Raw genomic sequence first — 17328 nt, forward strand, 5'->3', positions numbered from 1 at the left:
AAAATTAATAACGATAAAAACAGACACCTGAAAATTTTTTAAGTACATTTTAAAATAGTTGATGAATTACATTAAAAAAATCATGAAGGAAATTACAGAACACTTCAAATTTAATGGTAACAAGATAACTATATATCAAAGTTTATGGAATGTAGGTATTTGGGTACACAGAGAGAATCTATAGCCTTAGATGCTGTACACTAGAAAAAAAGACTAAAAATTAACAAGCTAAGCATTCAAACTAAACAGTTTAGAAAAAAATAGAATAAATCCACAAAAAAGTCAAAGAAAAAATAATTTTTAAAATCACTGAAACAGAAAATCAATATATCTAGAAAGGATTAAGAAATCCAAAAGATGGTTTTTTTAATAAATGAAAGTGAGAAACCTCTGGCAAGATTGTTTTTCTCTGTCTGCCTTATTTCACTTAGCATAATGCCCTCATAGTCCAACCACATTGTCATAAATGGCAGGATTTCCTTCTTTCTCATGGCCAAATAATATTCCACAACATCTTCTTTATCCATTTATCCATTGATGGACATTTTGGTTGTTTCCATATCTTGGCTACTGTAAATAATGTTGTAATGCATATGGGAGTGCAGACATCTTTCTGAGATCCTGTTTTCATTTCCTTTGGATATACATCCAGAAGTGGGCTTGTTGGATTGTACGGTAATTCTATTTTTAATTTTTTGAAGAAAAAGGCAAATACTGTATGATCTCATTTATATGTGGAATCTGAAAAGGACAAACTCAGAAAAACAGAGAGTAGAGTGGTGGTTACCCTGGAGTGGCGGGTGGAGTGGCTAATCATTAAAAAAGAAACAGTGTACGATTCCACTTAAATGAAGTACTTGGAGTAATCCAAATCATAGAGACAGGAAATAGAACAGCAGTTGCCAGAGGCTGAGGGTAGGGGAGAGATGGGCGTTTACTGCTTAATGGGTACAGAGTTTTACAAGATGAAAAGCATTAAGGAGGTAGATGGTGATGATTGTTATACAAAATTATGAATGTGTTTAATACCACTGAACTGTACATGTAAAAATGGTTAGGATGGTAAGTTTATGCCATATGCACTTTACCAAACAAAAATGTTTAATTTAAACACATGCATTAAAAAATTTTTTTTTTTTAATTTTACCCCAACACTTTCCAAGGAACAGGCCCTTCCTGAGGCAAGCCCATTCCAGGGCACTATGTAAAAAAATTTTTAAACATGCAATGCAAATTTGTTCTTTAATTTTGAAACATGCAAAAATTAGCAAACTGGACCAAGCAATGCATGACTCATGATAAAACTGGACATATCAGGAATGTAAGGCTAATTTAATATTAGAAAATTAGCAGATTAAAAGAAAAGAAACATAGGACTATCTCAATATATAAAGAAAAAAGTTCGATAAAATTTAGGGACTTCCCTGGTAGCGCAGTGGTTAAGAATCCGCCTGCCAATGCAGGGGATATGGGTTCAAGCCCTGGTCTGGGAAGATCCCACATGCTGCGGACCAGCTAAACCCATGCACCACAGCTACTGAGCCTGCGCTCTAGAGCCCGTTAGCCACAACTACTGAGCCCATGCGTCTAGAGACTATGCTCTGCAACAAGAGAAGCCACCGCAATGAGAAGCCCATGCACTGCAACGAACAGTAGCCCCCGCTCGCTGCAACTAGAGAAAGCCCGCATGCAGCAACAAAGGCCCGACCCAACACAGCCAAAAAAAAAAAAAAATTCAATATCCACTCATGATAAAGCTCTTTGAAAATGGGGAATAGTGGGTAACTTCTATAACCTGATAAATGACAGCAACAACAATAAAATCCTATGATAAACATCATACTTCATAGTGCAATGCTGAAAGCATTCACTTTAAGATCAGGAGCAAGGACAAGATGCCTCCTATCACCACTTCTATCCAATATTTTATTTACAGGGACACTATGATAACAAAACCATATTTTAAAAATGAAAGATATAAGGATTAGAAGGAAGAGGTAAAACAGTATTTGCAGATGATAATGACTTGCTACTAAAAAAGTAATCTACAGATAAACTGTGAATAAAAGATTTTAATAAGATTGTTTATAACAAAACTCAGCATACAAAAGTCAACTGAGATACTACTTCACACCCACTAGGATGGCTAGAATCAGAAAGTCAAATAACAGCAAAAAAATAAGGAATCAGAATTCTCATACATCGCTGTAAAATGCGAAATGGTGCAGCCACTTTGGAAAACAGTCTGGCAGTTCCATAAATGATTAAACATGAGCTACCATATGACCCAGCAATTCCATTCCTAGATATATACCCAGGAGACATGAAAGCATACATCCACACAAAAACCTGTACACGAATGTTTGTAGCAGCATTATACATTATAGCCAAAAGATGGAGGGAACCCAAGTGTCATCAACAGATGAATGGATAAACAAAATGTGATATATTACTCCAGTGGAGTATTTATTCAGGCATAAAAAAGAATGAAGTACTGATATATGCTATAACATGGATGAACCTTGAAAACATTATGCTAAGTGACAGAAGTCAGTCACAAAAGAGCACAGATTATATTATTCTATTTATATGAAATGTCTACAATAGGCAAACATACAGAGACAGAAAGTAGACTGATGGTTGCCTAGGACTGAAGAGGATGAAGGGATAATGGAGTTATAGCTAAAAGGTACAGGGTTCCTTACTGAGTTGATGAAAATGTTCTCCAATTGACTGTTGTGATAACTATACATATCTCTAATTACACTACAAGACACTGAATTGTATGGCTTAAACTAGTGAATTATATGGTATGTGAACTAGATCTCAATACAACTGTTTTTATAAGTAGACTATATTTCTACTTACCACCAAAAAACTATTAGAAAATATGTTTTACTTTATAATGTATCAGAATACATGCAAGAAATGGAGAAAATTATAAAATTTTACTAAAAAGAGATTAAACAAATGAAAGGCTATACATTGTTCATGTATTAGAAGTTTCAAGATAATAGAAATGTCAATTTTCCTCAAATCATTCCACAGCTTAACTGCAATTCCAATCAAAATCCCAACAGAACTCTCATAGTATTTGAGAAGCTGACTGTTAAATTTACAGTGAAGAGTCAAAGGCCAATCACAGCCAAGACACTCATTAAGAAAAAGAACAAGCTCAGGGTTTATTGTTTTGCTCTTCTGATGTCAATTAAAACACTTGGTTATTAATTTTAATAAATCTTTTTAGTTATAAAATAGAAAAAGGAAAAAGAACAAGAAGGGAAATGTACTCTTACAGCTGTAAGACTTCTTCTAAAGCTATGATGATAAAGGCCTAGAGGTCTTAATGTAGACAAAGAGTAGAACACAGAAAGAGATCCATATATACATATGTTAGAACGTGATTTATACCCAGCAAGCACGGTAGTGAAAATTGGGTATATGTACCTCATATCCTACACAAAATAAAATCTAGGTGTATTATACACTTAAATGTGAAAAGCAAAACTATTAAACTTTTAGAAGACAATATAGAATAACAGGAAAACTCAGAAGAGCAATGAGACAGGACTAGGGCTCTTATTAAAACATATTATAAAGAATCATTAAAAACAATGTGGTGCTGAAGTGTGAACAGACAGAATAGAAAGTCCAGAAATAACTGAAGTATATGTGGGAGTTTAGTATGATGAAAGTGGCATCTCAAAGGAGGAAGAAAAAGATGGACTTTTTAATAAATGGTGTTGGGACAGGTGGGTAACTATCTGGACAGGGGGGTGGAAACTAAATTAGATCCATATTTCACATCATACACCATCTAAAATAAAAATGGATCAAAGATATACATGTAAAAAACAAAACCACAAGAGTACTAGAAGAAAACATGGAGAAATTCCTTTATAACCTTGGAATGACAAAATCCAGATGCCTCTAAACAAATTTGATAAACTCAGCTATGTAAAAATTTTAAATCCTGTGTGACAAAAATCACCTAAAGCAAAGTCAAAAGACATTAAACTAAGTGAAATAAGCTATATACAAAGGACAAATATTGTACGGATTCCACTTTCATGAGGTATCTAGAATTGGCAAACTTACAAAGACAGAAAGTAGAGAACAGAAGTTACCAGGGGCTGAGGGAGGAGAGAGATGGGGAGCTATTTCTAAATAGGTATAGAGTTTCTGTTTGAGATTATGAAAAAGGTCTGGAAACGGCAGTGATGGTTGCACACCATTGTAAATATACTTAATGCCACTGACTGTACACTTAAAAATGGTTAAAATGGTGAATCTTATTACATATATTTTATTACAATGTTTAAAAATGAGGACAATCAGATAAGCAAACAATTAAAAACACTAATGACAAATGAGGGTTGGGGACAAATGAGACAGGAACATTTGCACCTCGTATCACAAAAGAGTTTACAACCCTAACACATAAAGAAGAAACTAGTAAGAAAAGAAAAAAAACGATAATCCAATTTTTTTAAATAGACAATAAATATGTATAAACAGTCCACAGAAAGAGAAATACAAATTTCTCTTAATCATACAAAAGGATGCTCAACCACTTCATCACAGACATGCAAATTAAAACTATACTGAAATATATCTTTCACCTATCAGATTGGAAAAAAAATCTATGACAAGGCTATAAAAAATCCCCCTCATGAAACCCTCCTATGCTGTTGGTGAGAATGTAAACTGTTGCAGCCACTATGGAAAAGAGTGTGGAGATTCCTTAAAAAACTAAAAATAGAGGGACTTCCCTGGCAGTGCAGTGGATAAGTCTCCACGCTCCCAATGCAGGGGGCCTGGGTTCGATCCCTGGTCAGGGAACTAGATCCCACATGCACGCCACAACTAAGAGTTCGCATGCCACAACTAAGGAGCCCACATGCTGCAACGAAGGAGCCCTCATGCTGCCTCCCACAACTAAGACCCGGTGCAACCAAATAAATAAATAAATATTTTTTTAAAAAAACTAAAAATAGCGCTACCATATGATCCAGCAATCCCACTCCTAAGCATATATCTGAAGAAAACTCTAATTCAAAAAGATACATGCACCCCAATATTCACAGCAGCACTATTTACAATATCCAAGACATGGAAGCAACCTAAATGTCCAGCGACAGATGAAAGGATAAAGAAGATGCGGTATATGTATACAATGGAATGTTACTCAGCCATAAAAAAGAATGAAATAATGCCATTTGCAGCAACACGGATGGACCTAGAGATTATCATACTAAGTGAAGTAAGTCAGACAAAGACAAATATCATATGATATCACTTATTTGTGGAATCTAAAATATTATACAAATGAATTTATTTGAAAAACAGAAACAGACTCACAGACATAGAAAACAAACTTACGATTACCAAAGGGGAAAGGGGGTGGGGAATGGGTAAATTGGGAGTTTGGGATCAGCAGAAACAAACTACTATATAAAACAGATAAACAACAAGGTCCTCCTGTAGAGCACAGGGAACTATATTCAGTATCCTTAATAAACCATAGTGGAAAAGAATTTGTGTGTACACACACACACATACACGTGTGTGTGTGTATATATATATATATATATATATATATATATATATATATATATATATGTAAAACTGAATCACCTTGCTGTACACCAGAAACACAACACTGTAAGTCAACTATACTTCAATAAAAAAATAAAAATAAATCACCCTCACACTCTGCTGGTAGGAACATAAATTGTTATATCCACTACTGAAAGCAGTTTAGCAGTATCTAGAACAATACAAATGAATGCAGCTTTTCACCAAACAATCCCACTTCTGGGAATTTATCCTATAGATAAGTTAAGCACATGTGGAAAATATATATGTACAAGGCTATGCAGCATTGTTTGTAATAGTAAAAAATTAGAAACAATCCAAATATCCATGAATAAGAATCAATAAGTTATGGAACCACAATACAATGGAAAAATAAACACTGTAAATAATGAGAAGAACCTCTCTATTCAGATATACAAAGAGCTCCAAGATATAGAGTGAAGAGAATAAAGCACGTTCCATGTAAATACTATGCTTCATGCCTAAAAAGGGAAGAAAGACTATGTATTTATATTGTGTAAAGAAACTCTGGAAAGATATACAAGAAACTGAAAAAAATAGTTACTAGTGGGAGGCAAGGAGTGGAGTGAGGGGGCACCTGGAGCAGAGGGGATAAGAATGGAAACAAGATACCCTCCTATATTGTTCCATTATTCTGATTTGAGCTAGGTGAATGCATTTCTTATTAAAAATTATTTTAGTAACTTGATGGTTACTAAACTCAACGGTATTTGTATTGGTCAAAACTCAAACGATACAATGTATATTTCATTACATGTATGTCTTTTATCTCAAAAGGAAAAAAAACCCTAAATACTTATCTCTAGTTAATTATATGCGCGCTGAAGTATTTAGGAGGAAGTGTACTGATGTCTGTAACTTATTTTGAAATGCATTAAAAAAAAAGGTGGATCAGTGCATGGATAGAGGGATGGATAAACAGATGATAAAGCAAGTACAAAAATATTAAATGTAGACTCTAGGTCATAGGAATAGGGATGTTCAGTATAAAATTCTTTCAACTTTTCCATATGTTTGAAATTTCATAATAAAATGTTGAAAAAATATTTTATTAAAAGTTTAAAATAGAGAACTCATAAATCAATAAATAAATCAACAGAAAACTGAGCAAAGACACAAACAGGTATTTAATAGAAGACACAAATGTTCCATAAACATATGAAAAGTTATTCAACCCTACTTGTAATCAGGGAACTACAAATTAAAACCACCTTGAGATACCGTTTCCCAAAGGCATCAGATTGGCAAAAATGTTAATCAGTACCAAGTGTTGAAGAGGATACGCAAATACGCAAAACCCAAACATCCATTAACATTAGAATGGGTTATTAAATCATGAGGTATTCACACAATGAAATATACTATGAAGCAGTGAGGGTGAACAGACTACTAATACCATCATCCACAGGAAAGACTCTCAAAATACACTTTAAGTAAATGATGCAAGCATTAAAGAATACAATCACTGTGACTCTGTTTATACTAAGTTTAAAAACAGGCTAAACTAAACAATATATTATATACCACCCCAATATACCACCTCAATCCAAGCCACCATCCTCTATCTCTCATATGGATAATTGCAACAGTCCTCCTCCTGATTTCCCTGTTTTTGCCTTCTAACACGCAGCCAAAGCGATCATTTTAAAATGTAAGTTAGGGTTAAGTTGTCCTTCACTCAAAACCCACCTGAGCTCCCCATCTCCCTCAGAGTAAAGCCAAGAATCCATACACCAGCCCACTTGGCCCTGCCTGGTCCAGCTCCACTACCTCTCCTATCACTCTCCCTCGTTCAAGCCACAATGAACCCCTTGCTATTCCTCAAGCTGGCCAAGCCCTCAGATCTCCTTCATGTCAAGAGCTCCAATGTCACCACATTAGAGAGGCTCACTGGGACTACCCTATATAAAGTAGAAGAATCCCACCCCTCACACCCCAGCACTCCCCTTCCACCTTGCCTTGTCATTCTGCATGCAATCACCATCTAATTGACCATATGTCTTATTTATTGTCTGTCTTCACTCACTAGAATAAAACCTCCATGTGGGAAGACCTTTTGCCTGTTTTGCTTCCTACTAAATCCTCAACACCTAAAAGAATCCTAAGTAAGGCTTTAATAATATTTGATGAAGGAACAACCCTTTACAAAACTGATTTTTAAACAATAAGCATTTATTGTAACATTAAAAAGTATTTTGATTTATAAGATCACAAATTGTGTTTTTCCATAAGCAGTCATGAAAAGGTAAATTAAATATTACTAGATAAAATATAAAGCACATGTATGCTTTCCACTGAATGTAACCCCCCATTTGTTTCCAAAGGGAAGCAAAGAAATAGCTAAGAATCCAATGTGTAAGAAATTAAAAACTGATTTTAAAGAAGTCAAGGAAAACAAAGTATGTCAGAGTTTTACAAAGCAAAATCAAAATAAAGCTATCATTTGAATCCCATACCTCCAACTAAATTAATGTACTCTTGCTAACGTAGAAAGCATTTCCTAACTCAGCAAAACAAGCATTTATTACTTGCCAAGCCAACAGGGAAACAGGAAGGACAAAGAGGGCAGGCTACAAGGCATCTCAAGGATCACCTAGTATTAGCCCCTTCGTTTTACAAAAAGAGAAACTGAGGACCTGAAATGACCTTTTGAGCTTTGGGAAACTCAAAAGTGTTATGTGTCAAAATCAACAGTAATGAAATAACACTGGAAGCAAAAACAACATTTTGTTCAGTGGTGATCCTTGCTATAGTAAAATTCAGTTTTTAAAGAATTAAAGACAAAATACATCTCCATGGAAACAATATTCCCAAGTATACATGAGAGGCTGGGAATCATGTTCTTCTGTGCAGGGCTTCACATCCTAAGTATACACACAGGATTTGGGGTGAGGAGGTACTGAAAAGGTCAGAGCTTTATAATCAGACAAGTCTGGATTTGAATTTTGGCTCTACCAGAATCAACTAGGATGTTACTTGATCCTAGTCAGTCTTATCTCTATCTAAGCCCCAGTTTTTTATCAGCAGAATGGGGATAATTAAGACCTACCGTATAAGTTTGTCAAGAATGTAGAAACTAATTAAGAATTAATGTCCAATCTAATTAAGAGATTCATCATTTGTGGCTACTGAATGCAGACTTTCGATGCTCAATAAGAATCACCACCTCTGATGGCCTCTGTTAGTTCCATGACTACCAACAGACTAGCTTATAGTTGGAATTCCACTAAGAGCAGGGAGAAGGTGATGTTGATGCTGCTATCAATAGGAATTTATCAATTAGTTGACAGCAGCCACTAGGTGCTACTTGTTTAGGGTCAAATAAAAGGTTGCTTAAGAGTATTTTTAAGATGTAAAAGTTGAGTGATCTGTTTCTGACTACAGAGTCATGAAGCCTGATCAATTACGCCATTCTCAAAACTGGAAGGGATATCGTAGGGCATCCAGCAAGAATCCTCTCCACAGTATATTAGATTATATTAAATGACCAACTTCTGCTTAAAGGCTTCTAGTTTAAACCAGTCTCTCACTCAAACAGGTAGCAGTTTATTACATTTTCTGACCCTTGCAATTATCAGAAAGGGTTTTTTTCTCACCCACTTAGAAGGGACACATAATGAAAAAGTGAACAATACTGAATAAATGCTACCCCACACTCACATACTTTTAGAAATGCAAATCTTTAAATATTGTTTTTATTTGGGGGTAAGGAAGGATATTCTATGTAATAACAATTCCATAATATAAAAGTCAAGTTCCAAAAATGCATCTTGAAGCTTATATTTACATCCTCATAACTAAATATGTCTTAGAAGCTTTGCCTTCATAATATTTAAAACACAAAGAAAACATACCTGGGATGATATCATTGATATGCAAGAGAATTGTACTTTCAACACTTGCAAAACTACAAAGCTGTACTCCATCAAATCTTCCATCCCAGTTGCCAATAGGGTTATCCTAGAAATTAAATAATAGAATAAACTTTAAAACCCTCCTCAACAAAACATAAATATGAAAGTATTTTCCATAAAAAGATCCTCCAACAAATGAGATCCAAGAACAATCAAGCCATAGTAAACCCATGGATGAGCAAGGGATCAAAAGCATTTGTCATATTTCACTGGACAATACTTATCTATATAATAACAATCTATCTACGTAGGTAGATGTATTAATCATACACTGTTTCAGCCAGAAATCTGCCCCTAATTAACCCTAGCTTGCTCTAGTCACTTCACATTCCCTGAGCACTTAAATATTCGATTTGAATTCCTGTGTGCCTTTCTGTAGACAGAAAGTCTATTTTTTTAACTGTTCTTTTGTCATTTTATGGGTATGCAAGAATTCCCTCCAAAATGGAGGTCTTTATATTAATTATAAAAATGTACTCCACGAACAGCACGGTACAAGTGCTGTTCATGGAGCTAGATTAAGCCCTGAGCACCAATATGGACAGCATGCGAAATGTCATCAGAAATAGGAGATGAACACTATTGCATTTGCCAGAACTTTCCTTTCAAGGAGTGCACTAGAGGGGTTTGGAATGAATGCTTGCACAAGCCAACTGGAAGACAGACAGAGGCAGGGGGATAAGCTGGCGGTGCAATCACTAGGCAGCCTGCCCCAAGTAAACAAGATGCTCCCTAGACTGCCATCTAAGGAGCGACAGGCCTAAATGGCTTTTGCCAAGTTTAAGGCCCAAATGACCTAAAGCAAGAGGAAACTAACCCCAATGACCAGTGGCCCTCTTTCTCCAACCTTCCCTCCACTCAGCCCACAACCTCTTCTCTAAACAAGTTCTGAATATTTAAAGAATAATGGTTTAAAGATGTGCTTCATTTCTAGCTATCCCGAGGGACCCACATGTTTTACGCTGGCTCTAACTTCTCACATGGTAAATGTTCAGTAAGTGTTTGTCTAAACAACAGAGTAACATTTGTCTAACTAATGGGTATCAAATAGAATTTCCAAGCACAGCGTAAGAGAAACTTACGCTAGAACATTCATATCCTACTAAAAAGTGTACCTGAAGTGATAAAAATAATCACGAAAAACACCGTGAGTACAAGTCTATTACTCACATCCTCTCCCAACTCTTTCTAGTATTTAATAATTCCGTACGAATTTCCTTCATTATACCTAACAAATTCTTGTCCGTATTTTCAATCTATGAGAAAAATGTTCTCAAGACTTTTTCTTCTCCTTCTCTTAATCCCACAGGTATCGTCCAATTTGCCATATTGGGATGTAACCATAATTAACAAATATGATTGTAAGGTAACATTAAAGATAAGTGACACAAACGAAAAGGACAAATATTGTATGATTCCACTTAATGAAGCACCTAGAATAAGCAAATTCACAGAGACAGAAAGAATTCTGGTTACCAGTAGAATACTGGCTGAAAGGAGTGAGTAATAGGGAGTTATTGTTTAATAGGTACAGAGTTTCAGTTTGGGCTGGAGATGAATAGGGGTGATGGGTGCACAAAAATGTGAATGTACTCAATGTCACTTTAAGGTGGTTAAACTGGTAAATTTTATGTCACATATATTTTACCACAGTAAAAAAAAAAACTCTTTTGAGTGAATTATATCCTAAGAAGACATTCTAATTGTCTTTTCCTCTAAAGCAATGTGCCTTTCCTCTGTTCAGGTATTGATATTTTCCAAGAGTGACTTTTACACACTACTCATTAAAATCAGATCAGCCAATTAAATTCAGCAAAATATTACAAAAAGAGAAACACAGCTTACAGAAAAAAAAAACCCTTTTCAAAATAAAGAAAAATAAGACATCATGAAATATATTTCAGTGGGGCTTTTTTCTGTTTATTGGTCAGCTATTTATAGAGCAAATTTAAAGACTGAAAACATTATTCCAGTTTATTCAAACTGGAAAAACGAGTAAGTGTAAATCTACAGCTAGACACCTGTCCCCTATCAATGTTCCTCTACCAAAGACAAATTATAAAGTGTTCTTTAAATTACTACAAATTAGTCCATTTTAGATATTCAAAGTGTTTAATTTGTACCTAAATTGGTCATAAAGCTAATAGATATATTCATAAAGATAACATAATTCAAAAGTTTCTTACCATGTCCACACCTACAAAATATCCTAAGCTTTCTTTGCCTGGCAAAACATCACAGAATATAACTGTTCCAGATTCTAGAGTTTCTCCAAGCTTCAAAGAAACTCTGGAGTTTATTTCCAGAGGGGGAAGGTCAACTTGCATTGTGTCCACTGGACCTGCATAATCACTTTCCAATCCAGTGTCATCATCTTCTATGAGTTCTAGCTTGTCCAATGCAACAAATACTCCACAATCTTCATCACACTGAAAAAGCTGTTTCCCTTGATATATCCCATCAGTGAAACCTTGGCCACGACCTTCTTCCTAGTTTTTAAATGAGAGAAAAAAAAAATGATTGACTGATAGAGAAAGATGATCCCTAAGGAAAAAGATCCACTCTGGGGACTTCAGAGAAATCACTGAACAAATTCTAAATGACACATATAAGAAATATAATTATTAGAAGCTGATACTGAATTTAGGGTGTTTAAAAAATAAGGAAGAAACTGTATCTGATGCTGAAATAAAATTACTTGATAATTTCAAATCATTACTGTGAGAGAGCTTGGGCTAGATTCTACATTGTGATTTTAACAAAAATTTTGTCATAAAAAGAAAACTTTAATATGACAGTAATGCTAGCTCCATTTATTGAGCGCTTACTGTGTGCCAGCCACTGTGCTAAATCCTGAATCAATATATCACAAAAACACTGCAAGTTGTGTATAATATTACTATTTTACAGATGAGGAAGCAGATTTAGAGAAGTGGCTTGCTTAAATAGCCTGGTAACCCAGCTAGCAAATGGCATAGCTAGGATTCAAATCTCCAATTGTTTTACAATTGCTGCTTTTAAAAATTAAATCAAAAAGCAAACAAGGCATGAAATTCTACTTGCAAGAATGTCAAAATATAACTGACATTTAAGTCCTTGAGAATTAATATTAATTTTGGAAACATTATCACAGAGTTCTTGGTTCTCTTTTCAGTAGAAACAAATTCCAAGATGATTTTCACGTATATTATCAGGGACAACTATAAGCAAGTAGAAACTGCTGCAACTTTATATAACCAAAATTCCCTACTTAATAGTACACTTTAAGAAAAACTGAGAAACCTACTGATGATAATATCACAGGATAATTAACACTTTTAAGTAATGAATTCGTTTACAATTGATAGAGTTCATTTTTAACATTCAATGTTAAAATGTCTAAGATATGAAAGTCTTCAATAATTACATCATCTACTTGCATTTCCTACTATAGTAGGTAGTTTTTAAAAGTTTTCAATGCAGCATCTTTGCATCATCTCAGTTTACCATTAGAAAGTAAATCCTAAGGATTATGAATATTAAAAATTACAGAAGATTTCTGGGAAAACTTATTTTGTATTTAAAAGGGGAAAAAACATGTGTGCACACACAGACACAGACACACATACACACAGCCCACTAAAATGGCTTATCAAACTTACCAGTAATTCTACTCCAAAGAATATTCCCGATACTGTCCTCTCTGCTAATAAGGGTCCTCTGAAGCGTACAACTCCAGGAAATTTTTCTTCCCCAGATCTCAGCTGGACTTTCACAGGGCAGCCCACATCTATTTGGAGGCCTTTACTTAGTCTGTTTCTGTTTTTAAACAGGCTGAACCTCTCTTCACAATTGGTAATTGCCAAAAGTAACTCTGTGAATTTTTCATTTATTTCTACAACATCCTTTTCATCAACAAACAGAACTGCATGTGGTTGCTCTAAAATTTTTAATCCAATCTGATTTTTCTTGCCTTTTGTAGAAGGAATCCTTGAATGCCCCACAGAACGGTCTTGGATATACTGTCCTATACTCCCCTTTGGTACTTTAAGGAGTTTTTGTGTTTGTTTGTCTGTAACACTGCATTCTTGAAGAAGCAAATAAAAAATCCGCTCTTCCCAGTAGGGTGAAGTAACTTTTTCTTGGCTCCATAAGCCCGAACTCATTGTGATATTAACTCCAAAACATTAACTCAAAAAAAAGGGAACTACTAAGTGTGTAGTAAAACCACAAAAGATAAATTCACTGGCAGTCCCAAAGCATGTTTTTAGCAAGTTGGTGTCCATGCTGTAAAAAGACAGCAAATCAAAACGCCTGGAGGACAAGCAAAAAGAAACTTTACACTTCACTCTACGTGAGCTAAAATTACGGTCAAAGACTTTTTAAATTCTTCATTGGACTAGTAAAAACACACACTAATGACATACTTCCAAAAATATCTTAAAAGGTTAAAAGATATACTATATTACTTGTTTCTACTGTAATCTCGCATATTTAATTAAGGAGATTCAATTGTAAATTATCTCCAAAGACAATACAATAATGTTTGTTTCCAAGGCACTGAAATTTATGAATTCAAATTCTAGTAAAAGATAACCTTATATACATATTCTGACATTTTCAAACTTTCAGAAGTAGAAGTCTTAATAGATCCTGCCTAACTTAAATGGATAAGCTGCTATATTTGGGCAACACACACAAATCAAAAAGGCTATTTATATATATATCTGTACAGGTAGTTTAAGTAAAAAGTTACCCATCACAATTATTATATTGAACATTTTTATCAATAAAAATACCATAAAATCACATTCTGAAACTTCAACCACAATTCATTTATCTGTGTACCATAGTTTGATAATGGAACATTTTATCTAACTCAGTTTCATTTCCTTAATCTTGTACATTTTGTCCTTAGGCAAATGTTAATAGTATTAATCATAGCTATCATTTAATTCCTCTCAGTCATAAATATCAGATATTATAAATCTGCTTAATATTAAAGATATTTTAAAAATCAATTTTATAGCCATCAAAACTTGTACTACATAAGGAAGAAATGTAACTGCAGTTACATTTGCACGTAACAGCATCAAATATAAAATGTTTTTATACCACAAGTTTAACTATGTATACTAGAAAGGAATACATGAAAGATTATTTCTTTTTCAGTTTCAATTTTTCAGTAAAAATTTTTACAAGAATACTAATCTTTTGCAATTAAAATAGCCTTCTCAACCCTACTTGAATCACTGGTTTAAAACTACACAATTTCATCAATTCAAGTAAAGACTTTAATTCATTATGTTAATTAATTATCTTACTGAAAACAATAGTTCTTAGGTATTCTCTGTCACATGCATGTGGCTATTTGGTTTCTGAATACGGTATTTATTCCATCCTTCTCTGAGGCAGCCATATCCATTTCCATTATTCTGGGTAATAGCAGCAGATGATAGCACTATCACATTTATCTATTTTATTCTTGGAATTAAAAAATAAATACTCCTAAAACTTAAGAGCCAAATTTTAAGTTTAACCATTTAACTTAATGATTAAATGTGTAATCTGGCAAATCTACACACGGAATAATATTTCTTTTAGAACACACTGGTAGATAGTGAGGTTCTCTACAATGGTAAAGTTTTTAAAAGTCTGTCCCTCTACAAGCCAGAATGAGACATGAAGATTACCCAAGACAGGGTAAAGGGCTTGGCACCTCCTCAAGCCAACATTATCGAAATATATGCGCAACAAATATATGCACAATATTTAGTGAGGGCAAGCAGCATAAAGTGGTTCTCTCTTTTTTTTCTTTTCTTTTCTTTTTATAATGTGTTTGTCTTAATTCCACTTGAGGGCACTGTCTCTTCAGCAGGAATAGGATCAATTTATGTTTGCTACTTATATAAGACACCTGTGGAAACCCCATATAAACAAAACCCCTTAGGAAGGCGACCCAAACCGTAATTTGGCTCTATTCCTTAAAAGTCCTCAAATGAAGTATTTGTTATTGCTGACTGAAATCCTTTTTAAATGTCAGCATTTTTCAACAATAGCCTCATTTTTATCTTGATCACTGAATTATCAACATGAATATAAATTATTATGTGTGACCCTCAATATGCAAGGGTGTTCGTTACTTTGTTATGAGGCTTTACATCATGCTTTCTGAGTTCTTCATCTGCCTTCTGTAGATTTACAGTCTGTGGTTTTACCCTGCCATCAGCCATTTTCTGTGGTTTCCTGCAACATGCATTTGACTTCTTTTACAGCCTTGCTGCTTTCCAACTTATTGCTTCTAACCAGGTGATGAAATATGGTTGTGTGTTTTAAAAAAACAAACAAAACAATAACAAAAAGAGGAATGCATAAATTCTGAACGGGTCTTTTAGGAGTAAAGTGCATAGGCTTTATTGCATAGACATTATTTCAGTTGCTCCCGGAAGGATGAGACGGTCAAAAAGCGACTCCTAAAAAAGTGAAGTTGTTTTGTTCTCTTTAGAATATATTTAAATATTTGGGGCCAAAAATTGTTTTTAAAGTATGACAATTCTATTTTGAAAAGAAATCTTTTAAGTTCCTACAAATTATATCTTCAAATATTAAAATTAAGAAATTCCTTGAATCTTAATAATTAGTATATGCCAACAACTTCTGCTCTATTGATGCTCTAGCTTAACAATCCATGTCATGATTTAAAATAAAAACCACCAGTGCTAATGGAATATTACCAAGACAAAACTAAATCACTGTATGGAAGGCATTAGGACACCCTATTTTAAACGAATTTGATTACAAGACTGGTTTTTTGCAAATCATTTAAGAGACAGTCCACAGTAAAATATAACTACTTTGGTTTATAAAAAGGTTGAGGGTGATTTAATAATAGTTAATAAGAACTGTGTTTTAAAGTTAACTACACAAGGAGTAGTAACTTTTTTCTGACTTGCATTAGCACAAGTCAGAGCGAGCTTAACTCATTAACAGGATGGGTCATGTTAGACAACTAGAACAGCCAAAGCAAAAGTTATAAAATATTTAAAAAGCATTATCCAAAAAGTAAAAAGGATGTGGTTTTTCCTCTTTGAAAAAGAACACATGAAGAAAGAATAGGTTTGGAATTATCATATTAAAATTTGATTCTCCTCATTGCAACTGATAGAGAGAGTTGAACAGGGAACTTTATGGCTCTATTAGAGGTATATAAGACAAGTTTAATGATCATTAATATCTCAACGTACTGGCATTACAGCAGAATATGCTAATACAGACTTTCCTCCCTGTAGAAATGAATAGGATGCCCACATTCTTCTTTCACTGGGATATGCACAACACTAAAATTAAGTCTTAAAGAACCCCAAGCAGTAAAAACTGACTCAAGACCACATGGGAAAGATTTAAATCACATTGTCAGTGAGTTCTTTATCAATCAAGGTTTGTTAGTTTAGTATTTTTATGGACTCAGCACAGTGTTAGACACTGAAAAATACAGAAGATTTAAGATTGGTGGCTGCCATCATTTGTGTTCTTTTATTACTTTCCAGGTCTAATTGTTTAAAAATTGCCTCTAACAATATACTGTACTTCACTTTGAGTGTAAATGTATCACAAACGATTCATCTAAAATACCATCGTACTTATTTCAGGCCGAAAAACTGAGTAATTATGAATATCCTGATAAATACTATAAGTACTGAACGAAGATTATCAAAGAGTTGGAATACAATAATATTTTTAACCCTAAAACCATACTGAACAGGACTTCCTTTTGACAACATTTCGGATGAGATTCAGGGTCAGATAGATTTGAAAA

General features: G+C 34.2%; 1 protein-coding gene across 3 annotated transcripts in view; it reads right to left on the reverse strand.

The window, feature by feature from the left end:
• The window catches only part of CYLD (CYLD lysine 63 deubiquitinase), a gene marked incomplete at its 5' end in the record, with an annotated part of 49463 nt that extends 35785 nt beyond the window's left edge, over positions 1-13678 (reverse strand). For 2 of the 3 annotated variants that reach the window (XM_079722910.1, XM_079722909.1), the window contains 3 exons: positions 9474-9579; positions 11720-12022; positions 13175-13678. In XM_079722910.1, coding sequence (XP_079579036.1) covers positions 9474-9579; positions 11720-12022; positions 13175-13678 — 913 coding nt within the window. Of the gene's footprint in view, positions 1-9460; positions 9580-11719; positions 12023-13174 lie in introns of all 3 variants that reach the window. The other variant, XM_079722908.1, reaches the window with a different exon arrangement.
• Between the last annotated feature and the right edge of the window lie 3650 nt (positions 13679-17328).

This window comes from Hyperoodon ampullatus, assembly GCF_949752795.1.
Source record: "Hyperoodon ampullatus genome assembly, chromosome: 18".
Lineage (NCBI taxonomy): Eukaryota > Metazoa > Chordata > Mammalia > Artiodactyla > Ziphiidae > Hyperoodon > Hyperoodon ampullatus.